The sequence below is a fragment of the Diabrotica virgifera genome, chromosome 5, assembly GCF_917563875.1.
Source record: "Diabrotica virgifera virgifera chromosome 5, PGI_DIABVI_V3a".
Lineage (NCBI taxonomy): Eukaryota > Metazoa > Arthropoda > Insecta > Coleoptera > Chrysomelidae > Diabrotica > Diabrotica virgifera.
In genome coordinates, this window is record NC_065447.1 from 90619 (window position 1) to 114533 (window position 23915).

Here is a 23915-nt window from a genome sequence, read left to right on the forward strand (position 1 = left end):
CACTTACTGAAATTCATAATAATAATTTTTAATCGAGTTATTAAGCCTTGATTTTTCGCAATTTTACAGAAAAATGACAAGAAACCTTTTTTGCTCAGAATTACCCAAATTATCTAAAAAAAAATATTGCTCGAATGAAAAAATATTTTTGTGAATTTGTTTAAAAAAGATTGTTTAAACAATTTTTCGACCACGGCACCGCCTGGCACCCTGTGGATATGTTATAAGAACCTCTCTTTGAGTAAATTTGTGCAAAAAATCGAATCGGAATAATTTCGCTAGCGAGGGCGACGATACTGACCGGTCTAAATACTCGGTATCAAATTCAAAGAAATACCTACATAAACACAGGGCCGCGCCGTCCACGTGTGCAATGTGTGCGGCGGACACAGGCGCCAGCAATTAAGGGGCGCCACTAGAGTTATTACAAAAATTTTACGCGAGTCAAAATAACACTTACACATTTACCGTCCTTGCCACCCTGTAATATCTTAACTTCAAAGGCAGGTACATTACGTATTGATTTACAATCTGCATTAACAATAAAAATCCTGTAAAGACATGCAGCCAAAAAATGTTTAGGAGGTAAAATATGTCAACATTTACATTCATATGCTCAGTCCACATATTATAGTATGAAGTTACTTTACTAATATGGTATTACTAATATGTAGCTTACCTAAAATGTTTTACAAGAGTTAAAACAATTCTTGCTCGAGTTTCAGACAGATAGCAAATTTAATGATGTTAAAGTATGGAAGAAAATAGAACCTATAATAATAAAGAGTCCTAAAAAATATGATAAAGGAACCACAAATTAAGCTACAGTAGGTTAAAGATCGGAATGGGAATATAATAACTGAAGAAGACCATATTATAGAAAGATGGAAAGAATATTTTATAAAACTTTTAAACAAAGACAAGACAACAACAGAAAGAAAAAAGAAAATATTAACAAAACAACCACATAAGAACAAGATGTAATTGGGGACAATAAAATACAAATGACTGAAGTGGAAGATGCCTTAGACCAACTTAGACCAACCAATAGGTAAAGTTTCAGGTATAGATGGATTAGATGCCGAGTTATTGCATTATCGGGTAGAATTGGGCAAAAAGGAACTTTATGAACTGTTAAACCTAACATGGCAAATTAAAAAAATACGGAGTGACTAGAACACGGCTATAATGCTGTCTATGCTCACAAAAGGAGATTCGAGAGAATGTGGAAATTACAGGGGCATATCGCTGCTCTGTTCAACATTAAAAGTCTACGAAATTAACCTAGAACGGAAGCTCCGGAATTTAGTCGAGCCTAGATTTGCAGATATTCAAGGTGGTTTTAGGCCAGCACATAGCGTCCAGGACCATATCTTCACTTTACAGCCGATCATTGAAAAAGCAATACGGTATAGATGAAACGGTATATTTCGGATTTATAGATATGAAAAAGAAAATGAAATATGATTTATAGATGAAAAAGAGGCGTCAGACAGGGTTGTATACTGTCCCCACTGTTGTTCAATTTGTATTCAGATAGAATATTTAAGGAAGCGCTGCATAATTTGGAATGGGGTGTGAAGGTTAATGGAATTCTGATAAATACAATCAGATATGCAGACGATACAGTTATTTTAAGTGATGATATGAATGGATTACAACACCTTTTAAATGCCATTGACAGAGTGGGAAGAGAGTTTGGCCTAAATATAAACTGTTCAAAAACAAAGTACATGGTATTTAGCCGTTTGGCCCATCAAGATTCACGGTTATATGTTGATGGTCATATGATTCAAAGAGTACCCAGTTTTAAATATCTTGGTTGCCATATTACTGAACAACTAGATCCAGATAAAGAGATAAAATGTAGAATCGAGATAGCCCGCACGACATTTTTAAAAATGAGGTCATTCTTCTGTAATGATACCTTGCAACTTCAACTTCGAAAGCGCATGATTAAATGCTACATTTGGTCAGTCCTCTTGTATGGTGTCGAAGCATGGACATTAAAAATATCCACCATTAACCGTTTGGAGGCCTTTGAAATGTGGCTGCACAGACGTATTCTAAAAATACCATGGACGGCTATGCTGACAAATGTGGCAGTCCTTAAGAGAGCAAATGCTACCCGTGAGCTGCTTGATAACATCAAATATAGAAAGATGGCCTATTTTGGACACGTAGTAAGGGGAGACCGGTATAATATTCTTCAACTTATTATGATGGGTAAAATCGAAGGACGCAGAGGAATTGGTAGAAAGCAGGCCTCTTGGTTGAAGAATATCCGGGAGTGGACAGGAATAAAGAAAGCAGAACACCTATTTAGAATAGCTCGAGACAGAGACAGTTTCGCCATGTTAATCGCCAACGTCAAGGGGACTTGATAGGGCACGTTAAGAAGAAGATATGAAAAAGATTTTGACTTGGTGAGCATGATATTGCTATTGCGAAAAGGACTGAAAAAGCTCTGGAAGAAAAAATAAAAATCTGGTAAACAGAATTAAAAAAAATACAACATTATAATAAATATGGAAAAAAACAAAAGTGATGGCAATCCAAAAAAGAAGTTAACCTAAATATTGAAATCCAAGGCAATAAAATAGAACAGGTAGATATATTTAAATACCTTGGAATAATTTTAAATAAGAAGGGGACACACAAAGATGAAATTGCAAATGATATTAGAAGAGACTTAAAAGTAAAAACATTAAAGGAAAAAATTCATGAAAACAAATTAAAATGGACTGGACACTTAATTAGAATGGATGACAGCATACAAGATAAAATGACATGGGAAGCGAGGCCGATAGGGAAAAACAGGAGAGGTCGACCAAGGAAAACCTGGAATTCAAGTGTGATGGAAATATTGAAGAATAGAGGAAAATCGCGACAGGAAGCCAAAGAATTAGCTAGGGACAGGAAAAAGTGGCGTAAGTTCGCAGAGAATAACGAATAATGAAGACATGTATGTACATATGTATTGTTTGGTTATTTACAATAAATAATTGTCCATTTTTGTTAGCATTGTTTTATTTAATGAGACGATTTTTAAAAAATTGCGTATTGTTGGGCGCCATTAAATATTTTGCACACAGGCACTAGCACGTGCTGGCTCGGCACTGCATAAACAACAAGGGGAAAACGACCCGTATCTGTCAACATCCGAAAAATATTGTTTTCGAATGAACCGAACGCAGACGTAACGTGTCTTATACGCTACGTTACGTGTCTTATACGCACAATATGAATGGTTCAATTTAAAAACCATTAAATTATATTTTTCGCAAACGAAACGCTACGTGACGAAAACGCGACGTGCATTATAATATGAGGCGACCTTAAAGGTCGCGTCAAAACTCAAAAAATTTTCCAGCCATATGCGTCACATTTTATTTTATTTATTTATTATTCATACCACTGAATTTGTACAATTAGATCGATTTTTTTTGTAATATACTAGGTTAAGTACTTAACTTTTAAAATGGGGTCTTAAAAAATGTTAATCGTTTTAGTGGTGGTAAATATATTAACAAAACTGACACGTTTGTTTATTAACTGTGGTGAGGTAAGTGCATGTCATTATTGTCATTAATAATTATAGTTAAATACCATAATTTTAATATTGTTTATATTGTCGCTGATAACCATGCAAAAATAAAATCACTTTCAGAGTCATGCGCGGTCTGGTTAATAAATAAGATAAAACTTTTAATTTATTTTTAAAAATCGTTGAGACAACTTTTACACAAATACTCATTAACTAAGAAAAAATCATTTAGAATAACACAACATGATATTATATCTTATATAAAACTAAACATTATTACTGAGCATGAAAAAACAATGGTTTTTTTTAAATACTTGATGGCGGTTTAAACTCTCATTTCAATGAAAACTCAAGAAAACTTAATGTTAGAAAAAATAAACACGAATCTTCATTAAAAATACAAAAATGGTAATTTTAGAATGTAGGTACATATATAGGGTGTTTCATTAATAATTGTCCATATAGTAACTAGAGAAACCTTAGCACAAAATACGAACATTTAACCTAAAACACTTAAATAAAATGTGGTTCCTTACTGAGTTACAGGGTGTTTTATCTAAAAATTTAAAAACTATTTTTGCTCAGCATTTTAAAACTATTCGACGTATCCTTTTCTTACTTGGCAAGAAGTATAGGTACTGTACAAACTACTAAATTATGTTAAACAAACGTTTCTGTCTATTACCAGAGGCGTACGACGGGGGAAAGTGAATGGTTGACCCTTTCCAAATTCTACGCCACTGGCAGAATTGCTATTTTAGTTCAATTTTTGGATTCTCCAATACTTTCTATGAAAATAATATACTCTTCATTCGTAACAATAAAGTCATTAGCTTTCGAGATCTTTAAAGTTAAAAATGAAACAACACGATTATTTTGATTAATGTATTGTGTCGTTTCATTTTTAATTTCAAATTTCAAATATCAGAAGTATTGAAAAATCAAAAAATTACACTAAAATAGCAATTTCGTCAGTGGCGTAGAATTTGGGAAGGGTCAACCAGCCACTATCCCCTGTCGTACGCCTCTGGTAGTAGCTAGAAACGTTTATTTATCTTAATTTAGTAAGATGTACAGTACCTACACTTTCTGCCAAGCATGATAAGGATACGCCAAATAGTTTTAAAGTACTGGGTACAAATAATTTTGAAATTTTAATCATGTGAATCATAATACATATATCATAAATTAATCGAAATAACTCATACGTCAAAATAATTGTCAAAGTTAATTTAAATTTGGAAATCTCTCCGAAAAATATTAATTTTTGGCGGATTATTTGATTTATACCGTTCTAATTTAGTTTGTTTAGTTTTGTTAAACTTTTCCTTATTTAGTTTAAATTTTGAAAGTGTTCATAAGTTAAACGTTACTTGAAAACTCCTCTATGGAGTCATCTAGTGGAGGCGAACCGCCTGATATTGAGAATTCGATGGATAGTAGCTGTGATTTACAAGATTTAAATGGATTTCTACCCAACCAGCCTCAAAATAAGATAAGTAGTAGTATTAATCTTAACAATATTAATGAAAAACAAAATACTTTAGTAAACTCAGATCAACCAGAAAAAACCAGGCCTGTTTATTTATACGAAAAAATTGATTTAGGACCTTTTTACATTTTCATTGAAAACTCCAGTTTAAATTTTACAGGAAAATTAAACGCTGTTAAAATAGGCGAGATCCTATTTACGTTACATCCAGAAATTGACAATTATATAAAAAAAATTGACTCAATCGGACGCAACCGAGTTAGGGTCTCATTTAAAAATTATAGTAGCGCAAATGCTTTAGTTACTTCCAAATTCCTTATTCAAAAAAATCTGACCGCATACATTCCAAAATTTCAATTGTTTAAACTAGGTGTAGTAAGGGATATAGATTCAGATATATCGGAAGAATATCTTAAAAATAGAATAAAGGAATTTGATCACCATTGCAAATTCTCGGTTGAGTATGTGAAACGAATAACAAGAAAAATAGTAGCAGATGACAAAGTAATATTTAATCCAACAAAATCAGTTATTGTGTCTTTTAAATGCCAGAATATACCAAAGTATGTAGTAATTAATCATGTCTTACACACTGTTGAAAAATACCAGCAAAAGGTAATTATCTGTTACCACTGCTATAGGTATGGGCACATGAGTAAGCAGTGTAAAAGTAATCCTCGCTGTTTTAAGTGTCATGAATCTCACCTTTCCGATTCTTGTTCTTTATCATCGTTTAACAAAAAATGTCTATCCTGTGAAGGTGAACACTTCACTAATGAATGGGAGATATGCCCAGAATTTGATCGCCAAAAGAAAATAAAACATTATATGTCTGAAAACAGCTTATCTTTTAAGGAAACAATTAAACTCTTTCCTAAGATAACTTATGCATCTATAGCAGCCAATAATTCCTCAATAAATTCTCATCAAACTCCAAATATGAATGCACCATCCTCTTCATATTCCTTTACTCAATTGTCCACGTCTCAAACATCTTCCAATCAGTTCGCTCTACCTTCAGTTTCAAATAGATATACAATAATAAAACCACCAAAATACAAACGACCTATCTCTTCCTCACCAGACCAAGTAACAATGGAACATCAAAAAATAATAAAGTTAAACCCCATGTCCAACAGACCTGGTGGTATTATCACCTCTTCTTCGTATCAATCTACATTTAATCCAGAACAAGGATCTAAAATACATGAACCATCAAAAGAATTAACAGAATTAATATCAAATATAGTTACAAGTATTATCTCTAATATAAATCACAAAAATTTTGAAATTCCAGAAAAATCAGTTCTAGTAAATTCAATTCAATCAGTTTTAAGTTCTCTCTTATATAATAATGAATAGATTGGTAATTTGTCAATGGAATTGTAGATCGGCTAACTCTAATAGAGAAAACCTTATCCACCTATTAGAAGACCAGAAAGTTGATATCGCATTATTATCAGAAACTAGATTTAAACCAGAAAAGTATTATAACTTTCACGGGTACAATATTGTCAGAGACGACCGCTTTTCAGTAACTGTTGGCGGTGGCTCAGCAATTTTAATAAATTCAAACCTATATTACGAGGAAGTCACCATGAAAGTAGATTTAATAAACGTCAATAAAGTAGCAATAAAAATAAAGTTTAAGTCATATACTGTCACATTTATATCTATGTATGTTCCCCCAGGAACCAAGTTATTGTTACAACAATGGAACAATTTCATAACATCTATAGAAAGACCATTTATAATAGGAGGTGACCTTAATGCTCACCACATTGCCTGGGGCCTAGACAACCAAACAGATATGAAAGGTAAAATCTTGATGGACTGTATAGACGATAATAATTTAATATTCAAAAATGATGGCTCTTCTACTTTCTTTAGGAACTTCTCGAAATCGGCAATAGACCTGACCATTTGTACTCCTGACTTAAACCACCTGATCACTTGGAAAACACTTCAAGACCTATTTGGTTCAGACCATACACCTATAAGAGTAGAGTTAGAGGATCAACCAACTCATACATATAATCCATATTCACAAAAGTGGAATTTAAAGAATGTCGACTGGAAATTATATGAACAGTATTCGGAAGATTTATTCTCTCAATTTAAAGATATAAATTCTTATGAACAAATTTTGCACAATATAAATACAACTGCATCCTACTGCATCCCCAAATTTAAAATAAAAAAACCGACTTCCAGAGGAAAATACTGGTGGGATTTAGAATGTGAAGAAGCAGTCAGAAGAAGACAGGAAAGTTTTTGTATATTCAAAGAAAATCCAAACCATGAAAACCTACTTAAGTATAAAAAAGATGATGCACATGTCAAGAAGATCACTAAACAAACTAAAAGAAATAGCTGGAGAGATTATGTCGGATCCCTAAATAGGTCAGTCCCTATTAAAGATGTATGGTCAAAAGTTAACCGAATAAAAAATAGAAAAACAAAGAACAAAGTCCCTGTTATTCTGTCGGAAGCTTCGTGGATAGAAGAGTTCCATCAAAATATCACACCGCCGTCTGCAGAATTAGTAATTCCTGATTTACAACTAAATGCTCTGTACGACTATCCAGAACCAATCCGTTTCCTAGTCAAACCATTTTCTGCCACTGAACTAAACTTTGCGTTGAAGAAAAACTCAAATTCAGCACCAGGTGCCGATAATATCCATTACTCGATGCTATCAAATCTTTCAAGAATTGGTAAGGCTGCACTACTAAATATATATAATGAAATTTGGATGCGCCGCATAAAGATTCCTGACGATTGGCACGTTTACACTATTATCCCGGTTTTAAAACCAGGAAAATCATCAAAGAATTGGGATTCTTACCGTCCAATCGGTCTGGCTTCCTGTATACTAAAAACATATGAGAGACTTATTAAAAACCGTCTGGAATTTTGGCTAGAAAAGAACGACCTATTACCAAGAAGTCAGTTTGGTTTTAGAAAAGGTAAATCCACACAAGATAGCCTCTGCCACTTTTTAATAGACATTTATAGTTCCTTTACTTATAAGAAAGCAGTTAGTGCTTTGTTCTTAGATATAAAAGGGGCTTACGACAACGTTAATCTTCACATACTATACGCGAAAATGTTGGAAATAGGAATACCCGAGATAGTAACATGGAACATCATTAACTTATACATTAATCGAGCAGTTCACGTTAGATTAAATGGAGATCAATCTAACTCCCGATACACATCTTTGGGACTACCTCAGGGTAGCATCCTAAGTCCTATATTATATATACTGTATACTGCTGACTTAGAAACTAAACTTCCTCAACACATAAAAATCCTACAGTACGCTGATGATGTTGCGATATATGCAGAAAATAAGTCAATAGATAGATGTAATAACTACCTTAAATCGACATTGAATATTATAAAAAAATGGGCTACCGATAATAACTTAACAATATCAGAGAGTAAATCAACCATTGTTACCTTCACTAAAAAACGATATGTTCCTCAAAGCCATCTACAATTTGATAATACTAATATTCCTTATAAAACTTCAATAAAATTTCTTGGCGTATTTTTAGACTCCAAATTAAATTGGAAAGAACACACAAATTACATATTACGAAGAATGGAAAATGCAATGAATATCATGAAGACTGTAAGTGTCAGTAACTGGGGAGCTGATCCAAACATATCAATATTACTATACAGAAATTTGATAAGATCAATCTTAGACTATGGATCTATTTTTTATGGCTCAGCATCAAACTCTGTACTCCAAAAAATCGAGAGGATCAAAAATAAGGCACTTAGGTTATGCACTGGTTATCTTCGTAGCACACCTATATTGGTCATGGAATGTGAGCTTAATGAACCTCCACTTTCATTACGCAGGGAATACCTAAGTGAGAAATTTATAGTTAAAACAGCGGTTAACGATAAACTGCTATTAAATAAAATTGTTCATTTAACCACCTCATACCTAACTCATTATTACTGGGAAAAAAAGAAACTGCTTTTAGTTGTGGAAAGCTTCCTCAACGTTTCTAATTCCATTGGCGACATACACCAAATTGAACAAAGCTCGTCTCGAAAGCTAAATTATGAAGATTATTTATCTCCAGTTAACTGTCATTTAAGTAATATTCGTGCGACAGACTTCCTTACTAAAATAGACCACCTTCAGTGTGTACAAAAAAACTGGGGGAGTTATCAGAAATTATATACGGATGGTTCAAAAATGGAAGGAAAAGTTGGATATGCTATATATTACCCACAAAAAAGTATAAAAATAAACAACAGATTACCTGATAAAATGACAATTTTCACAGCTGAACTCATTGCAATCAAAGAAGCATACAAAATATGTATTAATCAAAAAGAACTCAATTATGTTATATTTACAGACTGCCAAAGCATTGTAAAGACATTGAAATACAATGTACATAATTTTGCAGAAAATTATATCATCAGTGACATCATAGCAATGAACAGTGAAGCTTTGAAATCGGGCAAAAATATAATATTGTGTTGGATAAAAGCACACATTGGTATAAAAAACAACGAAATAGTAGATGATCTGGCTAAAAAAGCAACAACGAAGGAATCCACTCTGCATACTTATCAACTTCCTATGGGAGACATAATTTCTATTATGAGATCTATCAAACGGACGAAATGGCAGGAACAATACAATAATTCAGACAAAGGAAATTATTACAAAAAAATCCAGCCTACACTTCCCATCAAGACATGGTTTAATCAAGTTTCCAACAAAGGCTTTATCAAAACTATTTGTCGAATAAGAAGTAATCACTGTCTGACTCCAGTCTACAAAAGAGAAATAGGACTTGTAGATAATGATGAATGTTTATGTGGAGAGCTAGCTGATCTACAACATATGCTATTAGAATGTCCTTTACATTTTATTGAAATATCAAACTTTTTTGCCAATCTAGTTCAAATTAATGTACAATTTCCTTTTAATCTTATATACCTTTTACAATCAAACAATCTAGATGTTTATAAAATTTTGTACAACCATGTTAATTGTTTAAAATTAAAGCTCTGAGAAAAAAAGAAAAAAAAATAAAAAAAAAAAAAAAAAATAATTAAATAAAATAAAAAGTTACTAAGATCTAAACCTCCGCGAGGTTGAATCGGGTTTAGGTCTTAGCGCGATAAAAAAATATACAAAAAAAAAAAAAAAAAAAAAAAAAAACTAAAAAAAAAAATAAAAAAAAAATAAAAAAAAAAAAAAATGTAATAAAAAAAATGTTAAAAAATATAATAAAAAAAATAATAAAAAAAACAGAGTAAAAAAAAACAGTAGTACTAATAGTTTTAAATTTAGATACTAAGCATATATTTTGTAAAAGAGAGAATTCAAAACACATTGACTGGCCAGTTGGTTGCTTAAACCAGTGCCAATAAAAACATAAACACACACACACAATCGAAATAACTGTGCCGTTTAATATTTAACTTCAAATATCTCGAAAACTAATGACTCTATCGTTATCAATAAGGAGTATATTATTTACGTAGAAAGTATTGGAGAATCTAAAAATGCCACTAAAATAGTAATTCCACCAGTGGCGTAGAATTCAAGAAGGATCAACCATTCACTATCCCCTGTCGTACGCCTCTAGTAGTAGCTAGAAATATTTGTTTATTATAATTTAGTAGGGTGTATAGTGGTCGTACTTTCTGCCAAGTATGAAAAGGATACGTCGAATAGTTTTAAAATGCTGAGCAAAAATAGTTTTAAAATTTTTAGATAAAACGTCCTGCAACTCAGTAAGTTACACACATTTTATTTAAGTGTTTTGGGTTAAATCTTCGTATTTTGTGCTAAGGTTTCCCCAGTTACTATATGGACAATTATTAATGAAACACCCTGTATACAAAAAACAAAGCCTTAGAAATATTTAATAATCTTAAAAAATAGAATAGAGACCGTAGAAAAATAATTTGTTAGTAGAAGACTTTGTCAAGTCCCTAACAGGGTTGTTTTTTAGCTCATTTCTCTGGACTAATATGAATAAGCCTATAAGGTTTTAGTAGTTATTCTGAGGTTGTGGTCTTGTTATTATTTCTAACTCTGGCTCTATGTTGTCTGTTATCCATAGCCCAAGTTTTTAGTTTTTCTTAGATTGTAATGGCTTCAGGTTGGGGTTTCGGCTTATGACCATCATTTTGGTATTTGTGCAGTCACTGAAGGTGGATATAAGCTATTACCTCCGATTTCGTTGAACCTCCATCGATTTGCATGAAAGTTGGTGAGTGGTTAGAGGATATCTCAAGGAACAAAGGTGACATGGAAATATCTATCAAATAAGCCCTCGAACAAGTTGATAACATTAAAATTTATGAATCAAAAATGTTTCAAAATTTGTTTTTTAAAAATTTTTCCAAAAAATGTCATTGTTGTTTTGTAAATAACTCCGTTAATTTTTAATATATCAGGTTCATCTAAAAACTAGTTAAAAGTTGATTACAAGAGCTGTTAAAAAACGTCGAATTTAGCCTTTAAACCTTTTTTAAAAATAAAAGGTTAAATAGCCCCAGTTATATGGTTCTCGCAGCAAAATTGAAATTTTAAACGTTTCTATCTCGGTTATTTTTTACTCTACGGAAATAGTAAAATAGGTAAAGTATTTGAAACAAAAAAAAACTAAAATTTAGTTATATATAATTTTTTACGTATATTGAGTATTGTTGGAGTTATTACCAAAGAAAATGAAAAGTACGATAATTTTAAAAATTCTGATTTTTTTAAATTATATCTTTTTTTTTCAAAAATATGCATTCTAAACCGGTTAAAATTGTTGAAATCATTAACCATGTTAATCTAAAGAAACTATTGTGAGGTTTACTACAAATTTTAATTTTTGTGGAAACGGCGTATGTTTTATTTTTCACTTTTTCCTAAAAAAATCGAAAGGGTTCTCTTATTTTCATCATAACTTGCTTAATTTTGATGATATTAACTTTTACTGGAGCTCATTTGATAGGTATTCCGAAGTACTTTGACAAGTGTTTTACAAGTATATTCTATAAAATGCATCGTTTTCCCGTTATGTAAGCTTGAATATTTAGATTTGAGTACTTGTCGAAAAAAATATACATTCAATTACCCATAACTCACTTTGAAATAACATTAGTTTAGTTCCTTAAGTAGGGAGTCTATTAAATTTTTTATTATCTTTAATTTTGGTAATAATAACTTTTTTACAAAAGCTTATAGTTTTTGAGTAATACGTGAAAAACGACTTTAAACATGCATTTTTTTAAGAAAAAATAAAATCTTTGATATTTAATAACTCAAAAAGTATTGATTTATGTTAATACCTTTATATAACAAATTTTGCTTAGAAGTTGCCCCTCTATCGATTTATGATATTATTTCAATAAAAAAATTTCACCCCCGAGAAGGAGTGGCATCCACTCCAGGGTAAAAGCGCAAGTTGGCATCATGTCACCTTTGTTCCTTGAAGTATCTTCTAACTACTCACCAATTTTCATGAAAATCGATGAAGGTTCAACGAAATCGGAGGTGAAAACCTTCAGTGACTCCACTATATTGGTTGTGTTAATTTTCAGCCTGGTTGGTAGGTTTCATGATACTACTCGTATAAATATGGTTAGTTTGTTTAGTAGAAGTTTATTCTCTTTAATTTGAGTGATTTTGTTTTTGTATACTCCACTTGAAGATTATTGATAGCTAAGGTTTTATAACACACCTCGCGCTATCACGCATTTTCAAATCCAATATACCAGATATAGTCCAGTTGCCAGGGACGAAAATGCCACTGAACCTTTAAAAATCATACGAATAAGCTAAATTTTGCTGAGAATTTTGAGACTTCGACATAGATACGAAAAACGAAAAACATCGATTTACCAAGAATGTTTACGCCGGAGAAAAAAATGTTTCAAACAAGAAATGTAGCTAAGATAATTTTGAACAAAAATCTTTAATTAAGTAACACTTTTTGTGTAGAATGAACAGTTCTCTCAGACACAACACTTGAAGCGAACGGCGATTTTTAATGTCGGTTACGCGCGAAATCAATTTTTTAAATAAAATTTGCATCAACTTGGCATTAAAAATTGATTTTTGTCGATAGGGCACTCTGATGAAAAGATATCGAATTTTTACCGTCGAGTTGATACAAATTTTATTTAAAAAATTGATTTTGCGCTCGTAACTGACATACAAAATCGCCGGTCGTTTCAAGCGTTGTTAGCCCGATCAGGGAACGCAAAATTTTAAGAAAACCTCCAAAAAAATAAAGGAAGGATGAAAATTTGGGAATAGGTAGTTGGAATTGTCTATTATTATACAAGAAAAAGTTTACAATTCTACATCCCCTCCATTTTACAAAAATTTGAAAATACGGTGTGAAAATTTTTTTCTCGGGGGTGAAAAAATATACGTTCAAAATAAGTCCGGAATTGGATAAAATGACTAATTCTAAGTAACTTTTGATTTATCGTTGATTGAGGTATTGGTGGTATCCACCAATACCTCAATCAACGGATCTATACAGTTTTTTTACTAAGTCAATACTTTTCGAGTTATTTGCGAGTGAATGTGTCCATTTTTAACCAAAAAAAATATTTTTGGACGCTTTTTCGGAGATAACTCAAAAAGTAAGTATTTTAGCGAAAAAATATTCTTAGTAAAAATATAGTTTATAAAAAATTGAAAAAAAATGGTGTACGCGTGAGGTCTGCAGACCCAGTAGAAACAGAGTTGCAGCTAATGAAATCTAGGTCCGTCTTCGTCAAATTCCAAATCGAATATTTCAATGTGAAATAACCAAAAAACGTAGGACTTTTCGGGGAAAATTCATGCCAACTTTTTTAAAGTGTTTAAAAAAAGGTTTATTTTTGTTTTTTAAAAAAACTTTTAACATTAAAAGTAAGTGAGTTACGCTCAAAATATTGTTGGTCCCTTTTATTTTTTGGTAAAAAAAATGGCGAAAATCACCCCTTAATTAGCTTCTCGAATAAAATTAATCATTACCGCTTTACAAGTTACTTTACTTAACGACGTTCTACACCTTCGTTGCGGGGTATGCCTCTCAGAGGAAAGGGGGGAAACTTATATGCAAGCGAAACAGTATTTTCGAAACAGTATTTTCACTTTTATTTAATAATGGTACGGTAAACAATCCTCATTTCTTAATATGTTATTCCTTGCAAAAAAACCTTTAATTTAAGCACAAATAATTAAAAATCGTAAATTTGAGTCAAAAGTTATTAACTTTTTAAGAGCGAAACATGATTTCGAAACAGTATTTTCACTTTTATTTAATAATGGTACGGTAAACAATCCTCATTTTTTAATATGTTATTCCTTACAAAAAAACCTTTAATTTAAGCACAAATAATTAGGAATCGTAAATTTGGGTCAAAAGTTATTAACTTTTTAAGAGCGAAACAGTATTTTCGAAACAGTATTTTCACTTTTATTTAATAATGGTACGGTAAACAATTCTCATTTTTTAGTAGTATGTTATTCCTTACAAAGAAACCTTTAATTTAAGCACAAATAATTAAAAATCGTAAATTTGGGTCAAAAGTTATTCACTTTTTAAGAATTCCCATAAGAGCCCATGTTAAAACTTAACTTTGAACCTTAATAGTAAATAAACGGCACGGTAAAACAATTTTTAAAAAATCAAGTCTTAGTTTTTTGAAGTAAACTATAACATACTAAAATTTCATGCAAATCCTTAATTCTTTGCCGAAGGTGTAGAACGTCGTTAAGTATTTTTTATATTATCTATAAGTTTCATTGGTTCAAAGTGCTCAGTTTAAAAAAAATGGGTTTAAAATAAAACATTTTTTTTTATTTTGAAAAAAATTGAAATTGTTTATGGAATTAACTTAAAAACAATTGGGAATACCAAAAATCTCAAAGAGTAATAAAATGTACGTTTGGCTTTTCTGAATATTTTTGATTTTTTGTTTTCTTGTTAGACAAAAATTGGTTATGCTATGGCTGTTAAAAATTTGCCTAAACTCGTGATTAGTTACTCGTTGAAGCCATTTTAACTACAGCTTTTTCAAAACGAAGCACTTTGAACCGATGAAATTTACAGATCATATAAATAATACTCAGACAAATTAACTTGTGAAGTGGTAATGCTAAAAAAATGTATATGTGATGCTAATTAGGGGGTAATTTTCCAGATTTTTTTACCAAAAAATAAAAGGGACCAACAATATTTTGAGTGTAATTCACTTACTTTTAATATTACAAGTTTTTTTTTAATAAAAATAAACCTTTTTTAAACACTTTAATAAAGTTAAAATGAATTTTACCCTAAAAGTGCTCCGTTTTTGGGTTATTTCACATTGAAATATTTGATTTAGGATTTGACAAAGAAGAACCTACTTTTCATTAGCTGCAACTCTGCTTCTACTGGGTCAACAGACCTCACGTATACACCATTTTTTTCAATTTTTTATGGGCTATATTTTTGTTAAGAATATTTTTTTCGCTAAAATACTTACTGTTTGAGTTATCTCCGAAAAACCGTCCAAAAACATGTTTTATTTTGTTAAACATGAACATATTCACTCGCAAATAACTCAAAAAGTATTGACATAGTGAAAAAACTCTATAGAAGAAAAGTTGTTTAGAATTAGTCATTTTATCAAATTCCGGTCTTATTTTAAATGCATTTTTTTTTTCATTTTCAAGAGGGGGGATTCCCTCCATTTTTGTAAAATGGAGGGGATGTAGAATTGTAAACTTTTTCTTATATAAGAATAGACAATTTCAACTACCTATTTCCAAATTTTCATCCTTCCTTTATTATTTTGGGGTCAGATTGTTCTTTGATCGGGCTATTGATTCTAAGAGAACGATTCTACCAAAAAAGTGCTAATAAACATTTTTCTTCAAAATTATCTCATATCTCATATCAGCTACATTTGTTGTTTGAAACATTTTTTTCTACGCCGTACAAAGGCTTGGTAAATCGATATTTTCCGATTTTCCTCATCTACGAGAGGGGTTTTAGAAGGAAGCCTGGAAGTAGGAGTAGCAAAATTTTTTGCATCTTTTCGGGGTCCAAAAATTGGCATTCTCAGAAAAATTTAGTTTGTTCGTATGAGTTTTAGAGGTCAAATCCTTGACTACTGGACTACTAATAGTTTTAATACCCCAATTAATATTATTTACTATTATTCTTAACTGATTATTTTCTTTTCAGATATTGACTTCGTCTACAATACCTACAACCCTTACCGAGGACGAGGAGTAGACGAAAAGCTACCACCAAAAATCAAGGAAAATAACAAGAAAGCCATAACATGGATCTGCTGTTCTATTATTGTGATCATAGTGATGTGTGCAACACTAATTTTTATAAAACTATTACTCCTCCGTAGCCGTCAAGAAATTTTTGCTGTTTCAAACAGAAGTGCTGACGACAAAAAAGTGTTCCATGACGCTCCCAATGTTTTCTGTAGACATCAGTGGGGGGGTGTGTTTCCCAAGAAAATAACATGGTTTACAACTCCTGTAGATTTGGTGGTGATCAAACAAACTGGTGATAGGTTTTGTGAGAGTGAAGAGGTCTGCAAGGCATTGACGCTCAAAATACAAACATTACATATGACGACCATGAACTATTCCGACATTGGTTATAATTTTCTTATTGGGGGAGATGGTAACATATACATAGGAAGAGGTTTTGGTGTCCAGAATGAACACATGCATAAAACTATAGACATAGCAATCCATGGTAACTTTTACTTTGATCAATTCTACGATTATATGCAGAATTCTACGAAAAATATTTTAGATGCTGGATTGGAAATGGGTTATATCTCTCAGAATTTCAGTTTGGTGTGTCATAATCAAACTGAGCTGGGAGTCTCCAGTCCAGGACGAAATGTATATAAAGTAGTGAGTAACTGGACTGATTATAACTATAAGAGTACCACGTATTTTAATAAGCAACTTTGACGTTTCCTTGTACATAGTTAATAATAGAAAAATGTGTTAAGTGTATTTTTGTAAATAAATTAATATAAATAGTATTCGATTGTATTTCCTTTTTCTTCGGTGTCGGATTTTGGTTCTTCCTTTAACCATTTTCCATACATTTCTATCTTATATCTACGTCTTCGATCTGATTTACCCATTTCCTCTTGCGTCTTCCCCTAGTATAGTTCTTTTCCTTCTTCTGTTGTAGTTCTTAATAAATATAATATGTTGTCATTTGCCTGCCTATCTGGCCTAAATGATGCCTGTTTTTCCAGTTTTGGTTCAACGTACTTTCTTAGTATTTTTTTCTATTATCGATGTAGATAGTTTCTAGCTAACTTGGGCTAGACATATTGCTCTGTATTTCTCACATTGGGTTTCTTCTCCTCTTTTATGAATTGGTATGATTAAATTATTTTCCCATTTCTCAGGAATCTTTTGATTCTTCCAAGCTTATTTGCAAATTATCCACATCCATTCCTTACCCTTTCCTCCTAGATGCTTCATCATTTTTGACGCAATGTCTTCCTCCCCACATGCTTTTCCTGCTTTGATTCTATTTTCAACTTCGTTCATTTCCTCTCTTAATTGTTATATAAAGAAGCGGGAATAGATGATAGAGACTTGAGAATCATATATAATTTATATTACAACCAAACTACCAATATTAAAGTGGATGACCAATTGACAGAGGCAGTCTCCATAGATAGAGGAGTGAGGCAAGGATGCATCGTGCCCCCGGTGCTGTTTAATATATACTCTGAATGTATCTTCGAGCAAGCGCTGGGAGAACTACAGGAAGGCGTATTAGTCAATGGAGTGCGTCTGAACAACATTAGATATGCCGACGACGCTGTAGTTTTTGCAGACAGTCTAGATGGTTTGCAAAAAATAATGTCGCGCATATCAGATATAAGTAGAGAGTACGGACTTGATCTCAATACGATAAAAAAAAACAAAGTACATGGTAGTCAGTAAGCGCGAAATATTAAATACACAGCTTTTGGTTAACCAACAACTAATTGAAAGGGTCGACAGCTACACATAGCTTGGTACCAACATAAACAGCCAGTGGGACCACTTAAGTGAAATAAAACAACGCATAGGAAAAGCGAGATCAGCGTTCATAATGATGAAGTCTCTTTTCAGAAGCCACGATTTACCTCTTGCTACCAAAATCTCTACCATGAGATGCTATGTATTTTCTACGTTATTATACGGATTAGAGGCCTGGACACTTTCCGAGGCTTCTTTGAGAAAACTCGAGGCATTCGAGAGGTGGTGTTACATGCGCATTTTGAGAATTTCGTGGGTGGATCGTGACTAATGTTGAGGTTCTACGTAGAACAGGCAAGAAATGCGAGATTATTAACACAATCAAAGAGCGCAAACTAGAATATCTTCGACATGTTATGAGGAATGAACAGAGATATGGCTTGTTGCAACTCATTCTTCAAGGCAAGGTATTTGGAAAGAGAGGACCAGGGAGAAGAAGAATATCTTGGCTTCAAAACCTGAGAAACTGGTTTAATACATCGACAACCAGGCTATTCAGAATAGCAGCAAGCAAAGTTAGGATAGCCATGCTGATCGCCAACATCCGGAACAGATAGGCACCTTAAGAAGAAGAAGAAGAATTGTTATCTCCGGTAAACTTTCCACTACTTGGTCTTCCTCTAAGAATTGTTACCCTTACAAAAAGTAAGTAAGTAAGAAAGTAAATAACGAAACTGAATTTATGAAAAATGAAATATGAGGGAATGAGGGGTTACGGGTATTTTCTGAATATTATACCAAAAAAGTAAATAAGAATGCGGAAAGAGTAATGAATCCGCATAGAATGTGACCTCAAGCACTTTTAAATAAATTTGGAAAATAATTGAAGATGATTAAAAATGGTGTAGTAATCTAAGGTTTCTGAACCTAAAAAATGGTCAAGTAATATTGTAATAGGGGAAAGTTGGATAAAACGGGATAGTCGGATAAAACGGGATACCTAGCCTAGAGACCCAACTAGTGCTGCTATCAATCGGACAACGACGAAAACTTGTTCTCAGTCGTCATTTTAACATTCTCATTTCGTTTTACCTCGATGCCATTATTTGATGAAAAGTTGTTGTGTTTAGAATTGTTTGACTCTATTTTTTTGCTACTTTGTACTTTTAAGTGCGTTGTTTTCTACATTATATTGCCTACATATCTAAACATATAATTCCGGTGACTATTACATTTAATTAAGCACTCATTAAGTCATTAACGAATATTCTCACGTGTAGTCTATCTAATTTTACTTTCACGTTTAGGCAGTAGCCATTTTTGTCTTGAAAAATGTCTGAGTTGGACAAAACGGGACACTTATAAGTTGGATAAAATGGGATACAGTTTTTTATGTCCCGTTTTATCCACCTATTTATTTGTTGGCCTATTAATTTTTTAAATAGCGATAAAGCGTGTTCTCATACTGAGAAAAGAACAACATATTTTTATGTGACTTTTGTTCTGATATACGTACCTAGTCCTAAATAAAAGGTCTTATTTCCCATTTTGCAATAAAACATAAAAAAGGCCTATTTTTAAGTTTCTGACTACTGAAGATACTGCTTTTTTTAATGTAAATTTTGCTTTGCCGTCTTATATATACCTACTTAAATATACTTTTTAGATAATTTTATGCAAAAAATTAAATATTGTGAACCTATCCCGTTTTATCCAACCGTGGTATGCTAAAACGGGATGTGCAGGACTTTAATAAATATTTTTTTACTATTTTCCAGTCATTAAAAATTGATAAAAATATGTTTTTTGTGTGCTTCAATAAATGTTATACCTATAAAAAATAATAATATGATAATTTTTTTAACATTTTTTCCGTAATAAGAATAAACAAGAATGGTATACCGTTTTGTCCAACTCTCCCCTAGTTGAAAAACTGATGGATCCCTGAGAACTTGTTTAGATCCTAATTACTTACATAAAGTAATTATAGATGTGTTCAATCAGCTGCGAGATTTCAAGATAACCGCCCAAAATTATTGAAAAACATACTTTGCTATTGGCAAATCAAGCTCGATGATCAGTCATCAGATCTATCTACCTTCAGTACACCTTTTGGGTTTTTACTACCTATATACACATTTTGAAGAAACTAAAACAAAATGTTTCTGTCAAGTTTCGTTGAAGCAGTGGCGGATCTAGACATTTGCCTTGAGAGAGGAAATTTGTCTTAGGGGCAGGACTTCCAATAAAACACCAAACAAAAGACATAAAAAAGATAAACCTGAACTACGTAAAAGATATAAATAATAACATACATGCAAAGTTCCCTTAATTTTCCTAACTATCGTGTTTATTGGGTTGAGTGTGTCTATCTGTGGTTTAAGTTTCATGTCAGCTTATATATTTTATGTTTCAACAATTTTTTTCTTTAATTTTGGACTTTGTTAGGGGGGGAAATTTACCCATTTTCCCTCCGCCACTGCGCTGAAGTATGTTAAAAATATCAATATTTGAATTGTTTACCAAGACTGAATATCTATTCAAAGGATTGTTAATACCTTAAAAGCTAAAAGGTTCTATGGAATGGAACATAAAATGTTTACTGGCTACGAAGACCTGGGTAGGATGATGCATTAATCTAGATCTGACCCAACAGAGGAGCACAGTCAATGCCAACACGAAATACTTGTAAATAAATGAAACACCAAAATAATCTCTCTCAAGGCTCAGAGGGGACAAAGAAGTTCCCTCTCCATAGGACAATAATCGTGGTTGTATTAAATTCTTACATTAGAATTATAAGCGTAAAAACGCAAAATTTATGTTGCATTCTTTCTATTATAATATTTTAATTAATGTGTTTGATAGTATGGTGACCATACAACTGAGCCATGTTCCACACCGATCTAACGAATCCACAGTAATCTTATAGCGTCAATGGAAAATAATTTGCAATTTCTGAGTACAAAACTCAACATTCTGAATTCTAAAACCTTTTAGAGAAAATGTATTAATGTGGTCAATAAAAGTTGGTTTATCATCAAAAATTATATCAAGGACTTTTACTCTGTACTCTGTATAGGTACATACAGTGAGGATGTTTGAGTTGGAATAAATTCATTATCTCGAAAATGGACGAATTTGGAGAAAAATCCTGAGATAAGTCGATTTTATTTTTAAATTAGGACTTTTTGACATATATATCATACTAGTGACGTCATCCATATAGGCGTGATGACGTAATCGATGATTTTTTTAAATGAGAGTAGGGGACGTGTGATAGCCCATTCGAAAGGTTATTTAATTCTCTATTCAGTAATATAAACGTTAACATAATTATTTATATAGGGTGCCCAAAAAAATTGTTTTAATTAAATTAATTGAGACAAAAGAAGAATGTATTTAATTCATTTATTTCAAAATACGTTTGAATGGTGTCAGAAAACAGAAAGAAATGTTTATTTGACAAATAATCATTGTTTTTCTCTTAAATTAAGCGAAAAGCAATGCTTATTTCTGAAGTAAACAGTATTACCTGTTTTTTGACAGTAGTAAAATGTTTTTTGAATTAAATAAATTGCTTACATTTTTCTTTTTAGGTTAATAATTAATTTAATAAAAAAATTTTTTTGGATACCCTTTATACACAATTATGTTAATATTTATATTACTGAATAGAGAATTAAATAACCTTTCAAATGAGCTATCACACAACCCCTATTCTCATTTAAAAAAAATCGCCTATTACGTCCTCACGCCCAGATGGATGACGTCACTAGTATGATATATATGGCAAAAAATAGATAATAATGTTCAGGTAATCCTGTCTCAGAATTTTTCTCCCAATTCGCCCCTTCGCGAGATAATGAATTTATTCCAACTCAAACGTCCTCACTGTATATATTAAATTCTGGCCATTTATTCTTATAATTTGTAGATATATAATATAAAATAGCATTTATTCTCACTTAATAAAAGCATATTTACCACTCCAATAAATGATCTATATCATCTTACTTACAATATAATCTGGTCAGATACATAGTTAATTGGTCTCCAGAATGTATAGGGGAGTGCAATTAGAACGAAAACATGCATTGTTTCGGAAAAATTCAAACAAGCTTATATTTTTCTAAAACTTTTTTTGTTAGTTTATATTTATATACTTGTTAAAGTAAAAAGTTCTACTCGCAGATTTGGCCGCTAATTGTTTATTAATTGTTTAAACTTGTTTATTAATTGTTTATTACTTGTATTAACAATTGTTTTGTATAAATAATTTTAAAAATATTGTTAAATTCATCATTTTACATTGATCAAATATGTTTCTATTTTGTTTTTGAATATTCTGAATCCGAATATGGCATTGAAATTTGAAAATTCTTATACAGAAGCTCTTATACAGTGTGTCTTCGTGGCTAGTAACCACATGGAAAACTTTTTTATTATCAATTTTACGAAAAAAAGTTATTCTTAATAAAATGCTCTGGATAGTCAAAAATCTAAAACTCAACCATCAGATATCAAATTTTATCAATTTTATACGAGTTATGTCAAAAATATGAATTTCGTTAAAGAGTAAAGTACCTTTATATTCCAGAATATCAAAAAATGCTATTATGAAAAGTTGTTGGAAATTCGCAACTATGTCTAAATATACAATTATATCATTCTAATCGAAAAAGAAATTTCAATTTTTTCTCAAATTACGGATACTCATCATCATTTTATTACAATTATGATAACTATTTTATTATCACTTTTACGAAAAAAAGTTATTCTTCATAAAATGCTCTCCCTGAGAGCATCTAAGATAAAACCATCAGATATCAACTTTTTTAATTTCATAAGAGGTATGTAAAAAATATAAATTTTTCTAAGAGTTAAGTGTCTTTATTATTCACAATATTTTAAATAGAAGGATGTAATTGAACACTAAAACAAATTGTTTAATTCCAAACAACTTTTCTTAATAACAATTTTCGATATTGTGAAATGTACTCTTGAGTGAAATTCATATTTTTTGACATACCTCGTATAACATTAATTAAATTTGATATTTAATTGCATCTTAGATTATATGCGATGCAGAGTATTTTATAAAGAATAACTTTTTTTCGTAAAACTGATAATAAAAAAGTTATCAATAGGTTCCAATTTACGCAGACATACTGTATAAGAGCTACAAAAAAAATTTTCCTGAACATTTATTATTGTTGGAGCTTATTATTAAATGTATTTGAGGTAAGTTTTACAGAAAAAATTTTGATCACTTTGTATAAACATTTTTTTAGCTGGTAATTTTCGGTTTTTGTATTACATGTTTGTTATCTTTCTTAATTTCCTTAAAAAGAAATAGTAAGTTTCATTTCAAAAGTAAAATAATTTAGTTCATTTTAAAGATTACATCCTAAGCTTTAAAAAAGCACTTATAAAACTGTAACTGTCTTAAAGTGGTGGTAATTCTGTAAAACTACGAAGTTTTCAAAAATTACATTTTTTGAGACGTCATATCATTTGAATTAAATTTTTGAGATTTTTTTTGAATGAAAGATAATTTAGTAAGATGCTTCAAAGGTAAATTGTGCAAAATTGAGAGTTTTATAAGAAAAATTGTATTAGTTACACATTTTTAAACAAAATTCATGTAAAGCTCACTTTCCGCCAACACCGTAATTACGCACCATCCATTTTATTTCTTTTTATTATAACCATAAGATAGCTTAATTATTCTTCTTTCATGTTCAATTTGTAAAATTTCATTTGATACATTAGTTAAAGACCTACATTAAAACAACTCTACCGTGCAATTCGCTGTACGTTAGTTTACAGTGCGCCAATGTTTGTGAGAAGGGTGACTTTAGCGTTATAAATAAAAGATTATA

The 23915-nt window shown here is 31.3% G+C and overlaps 1 protein-coding gene across 5 annotated transcripts in view; it reads left to right on the plus strand.

Moving 5' to 3' along the window:
- Nucleotides 1-23915, plus strand: part of LOC114333899 (peptidoglycan-recognition protein SC1a/b) — an 83742-nt gene that overhangs the window by 57125 nt on the left and 2702 nt on the right. Inside the window, exon 3 of one of the 5 annotated variants that reach the window (XM_028283918.2) lies at nt 16256-16789. The exons of 3 other annotated variants lie outside the window; for them this stretch is intronic. In XM_028283918.2, coding sequence (XP_028139719.1) covers nt 16256-16306 — 51 coding nt within the window. In that variant the 3' untranslated portion in view covers nt 16307-16789. Of the gene's footprint in view, nt 1-16255; nt 16954-23915 lie in introns of those variants that run through there. One more of the 5 variants, XM_028283910.2, reaches the window with a different exon arrangement.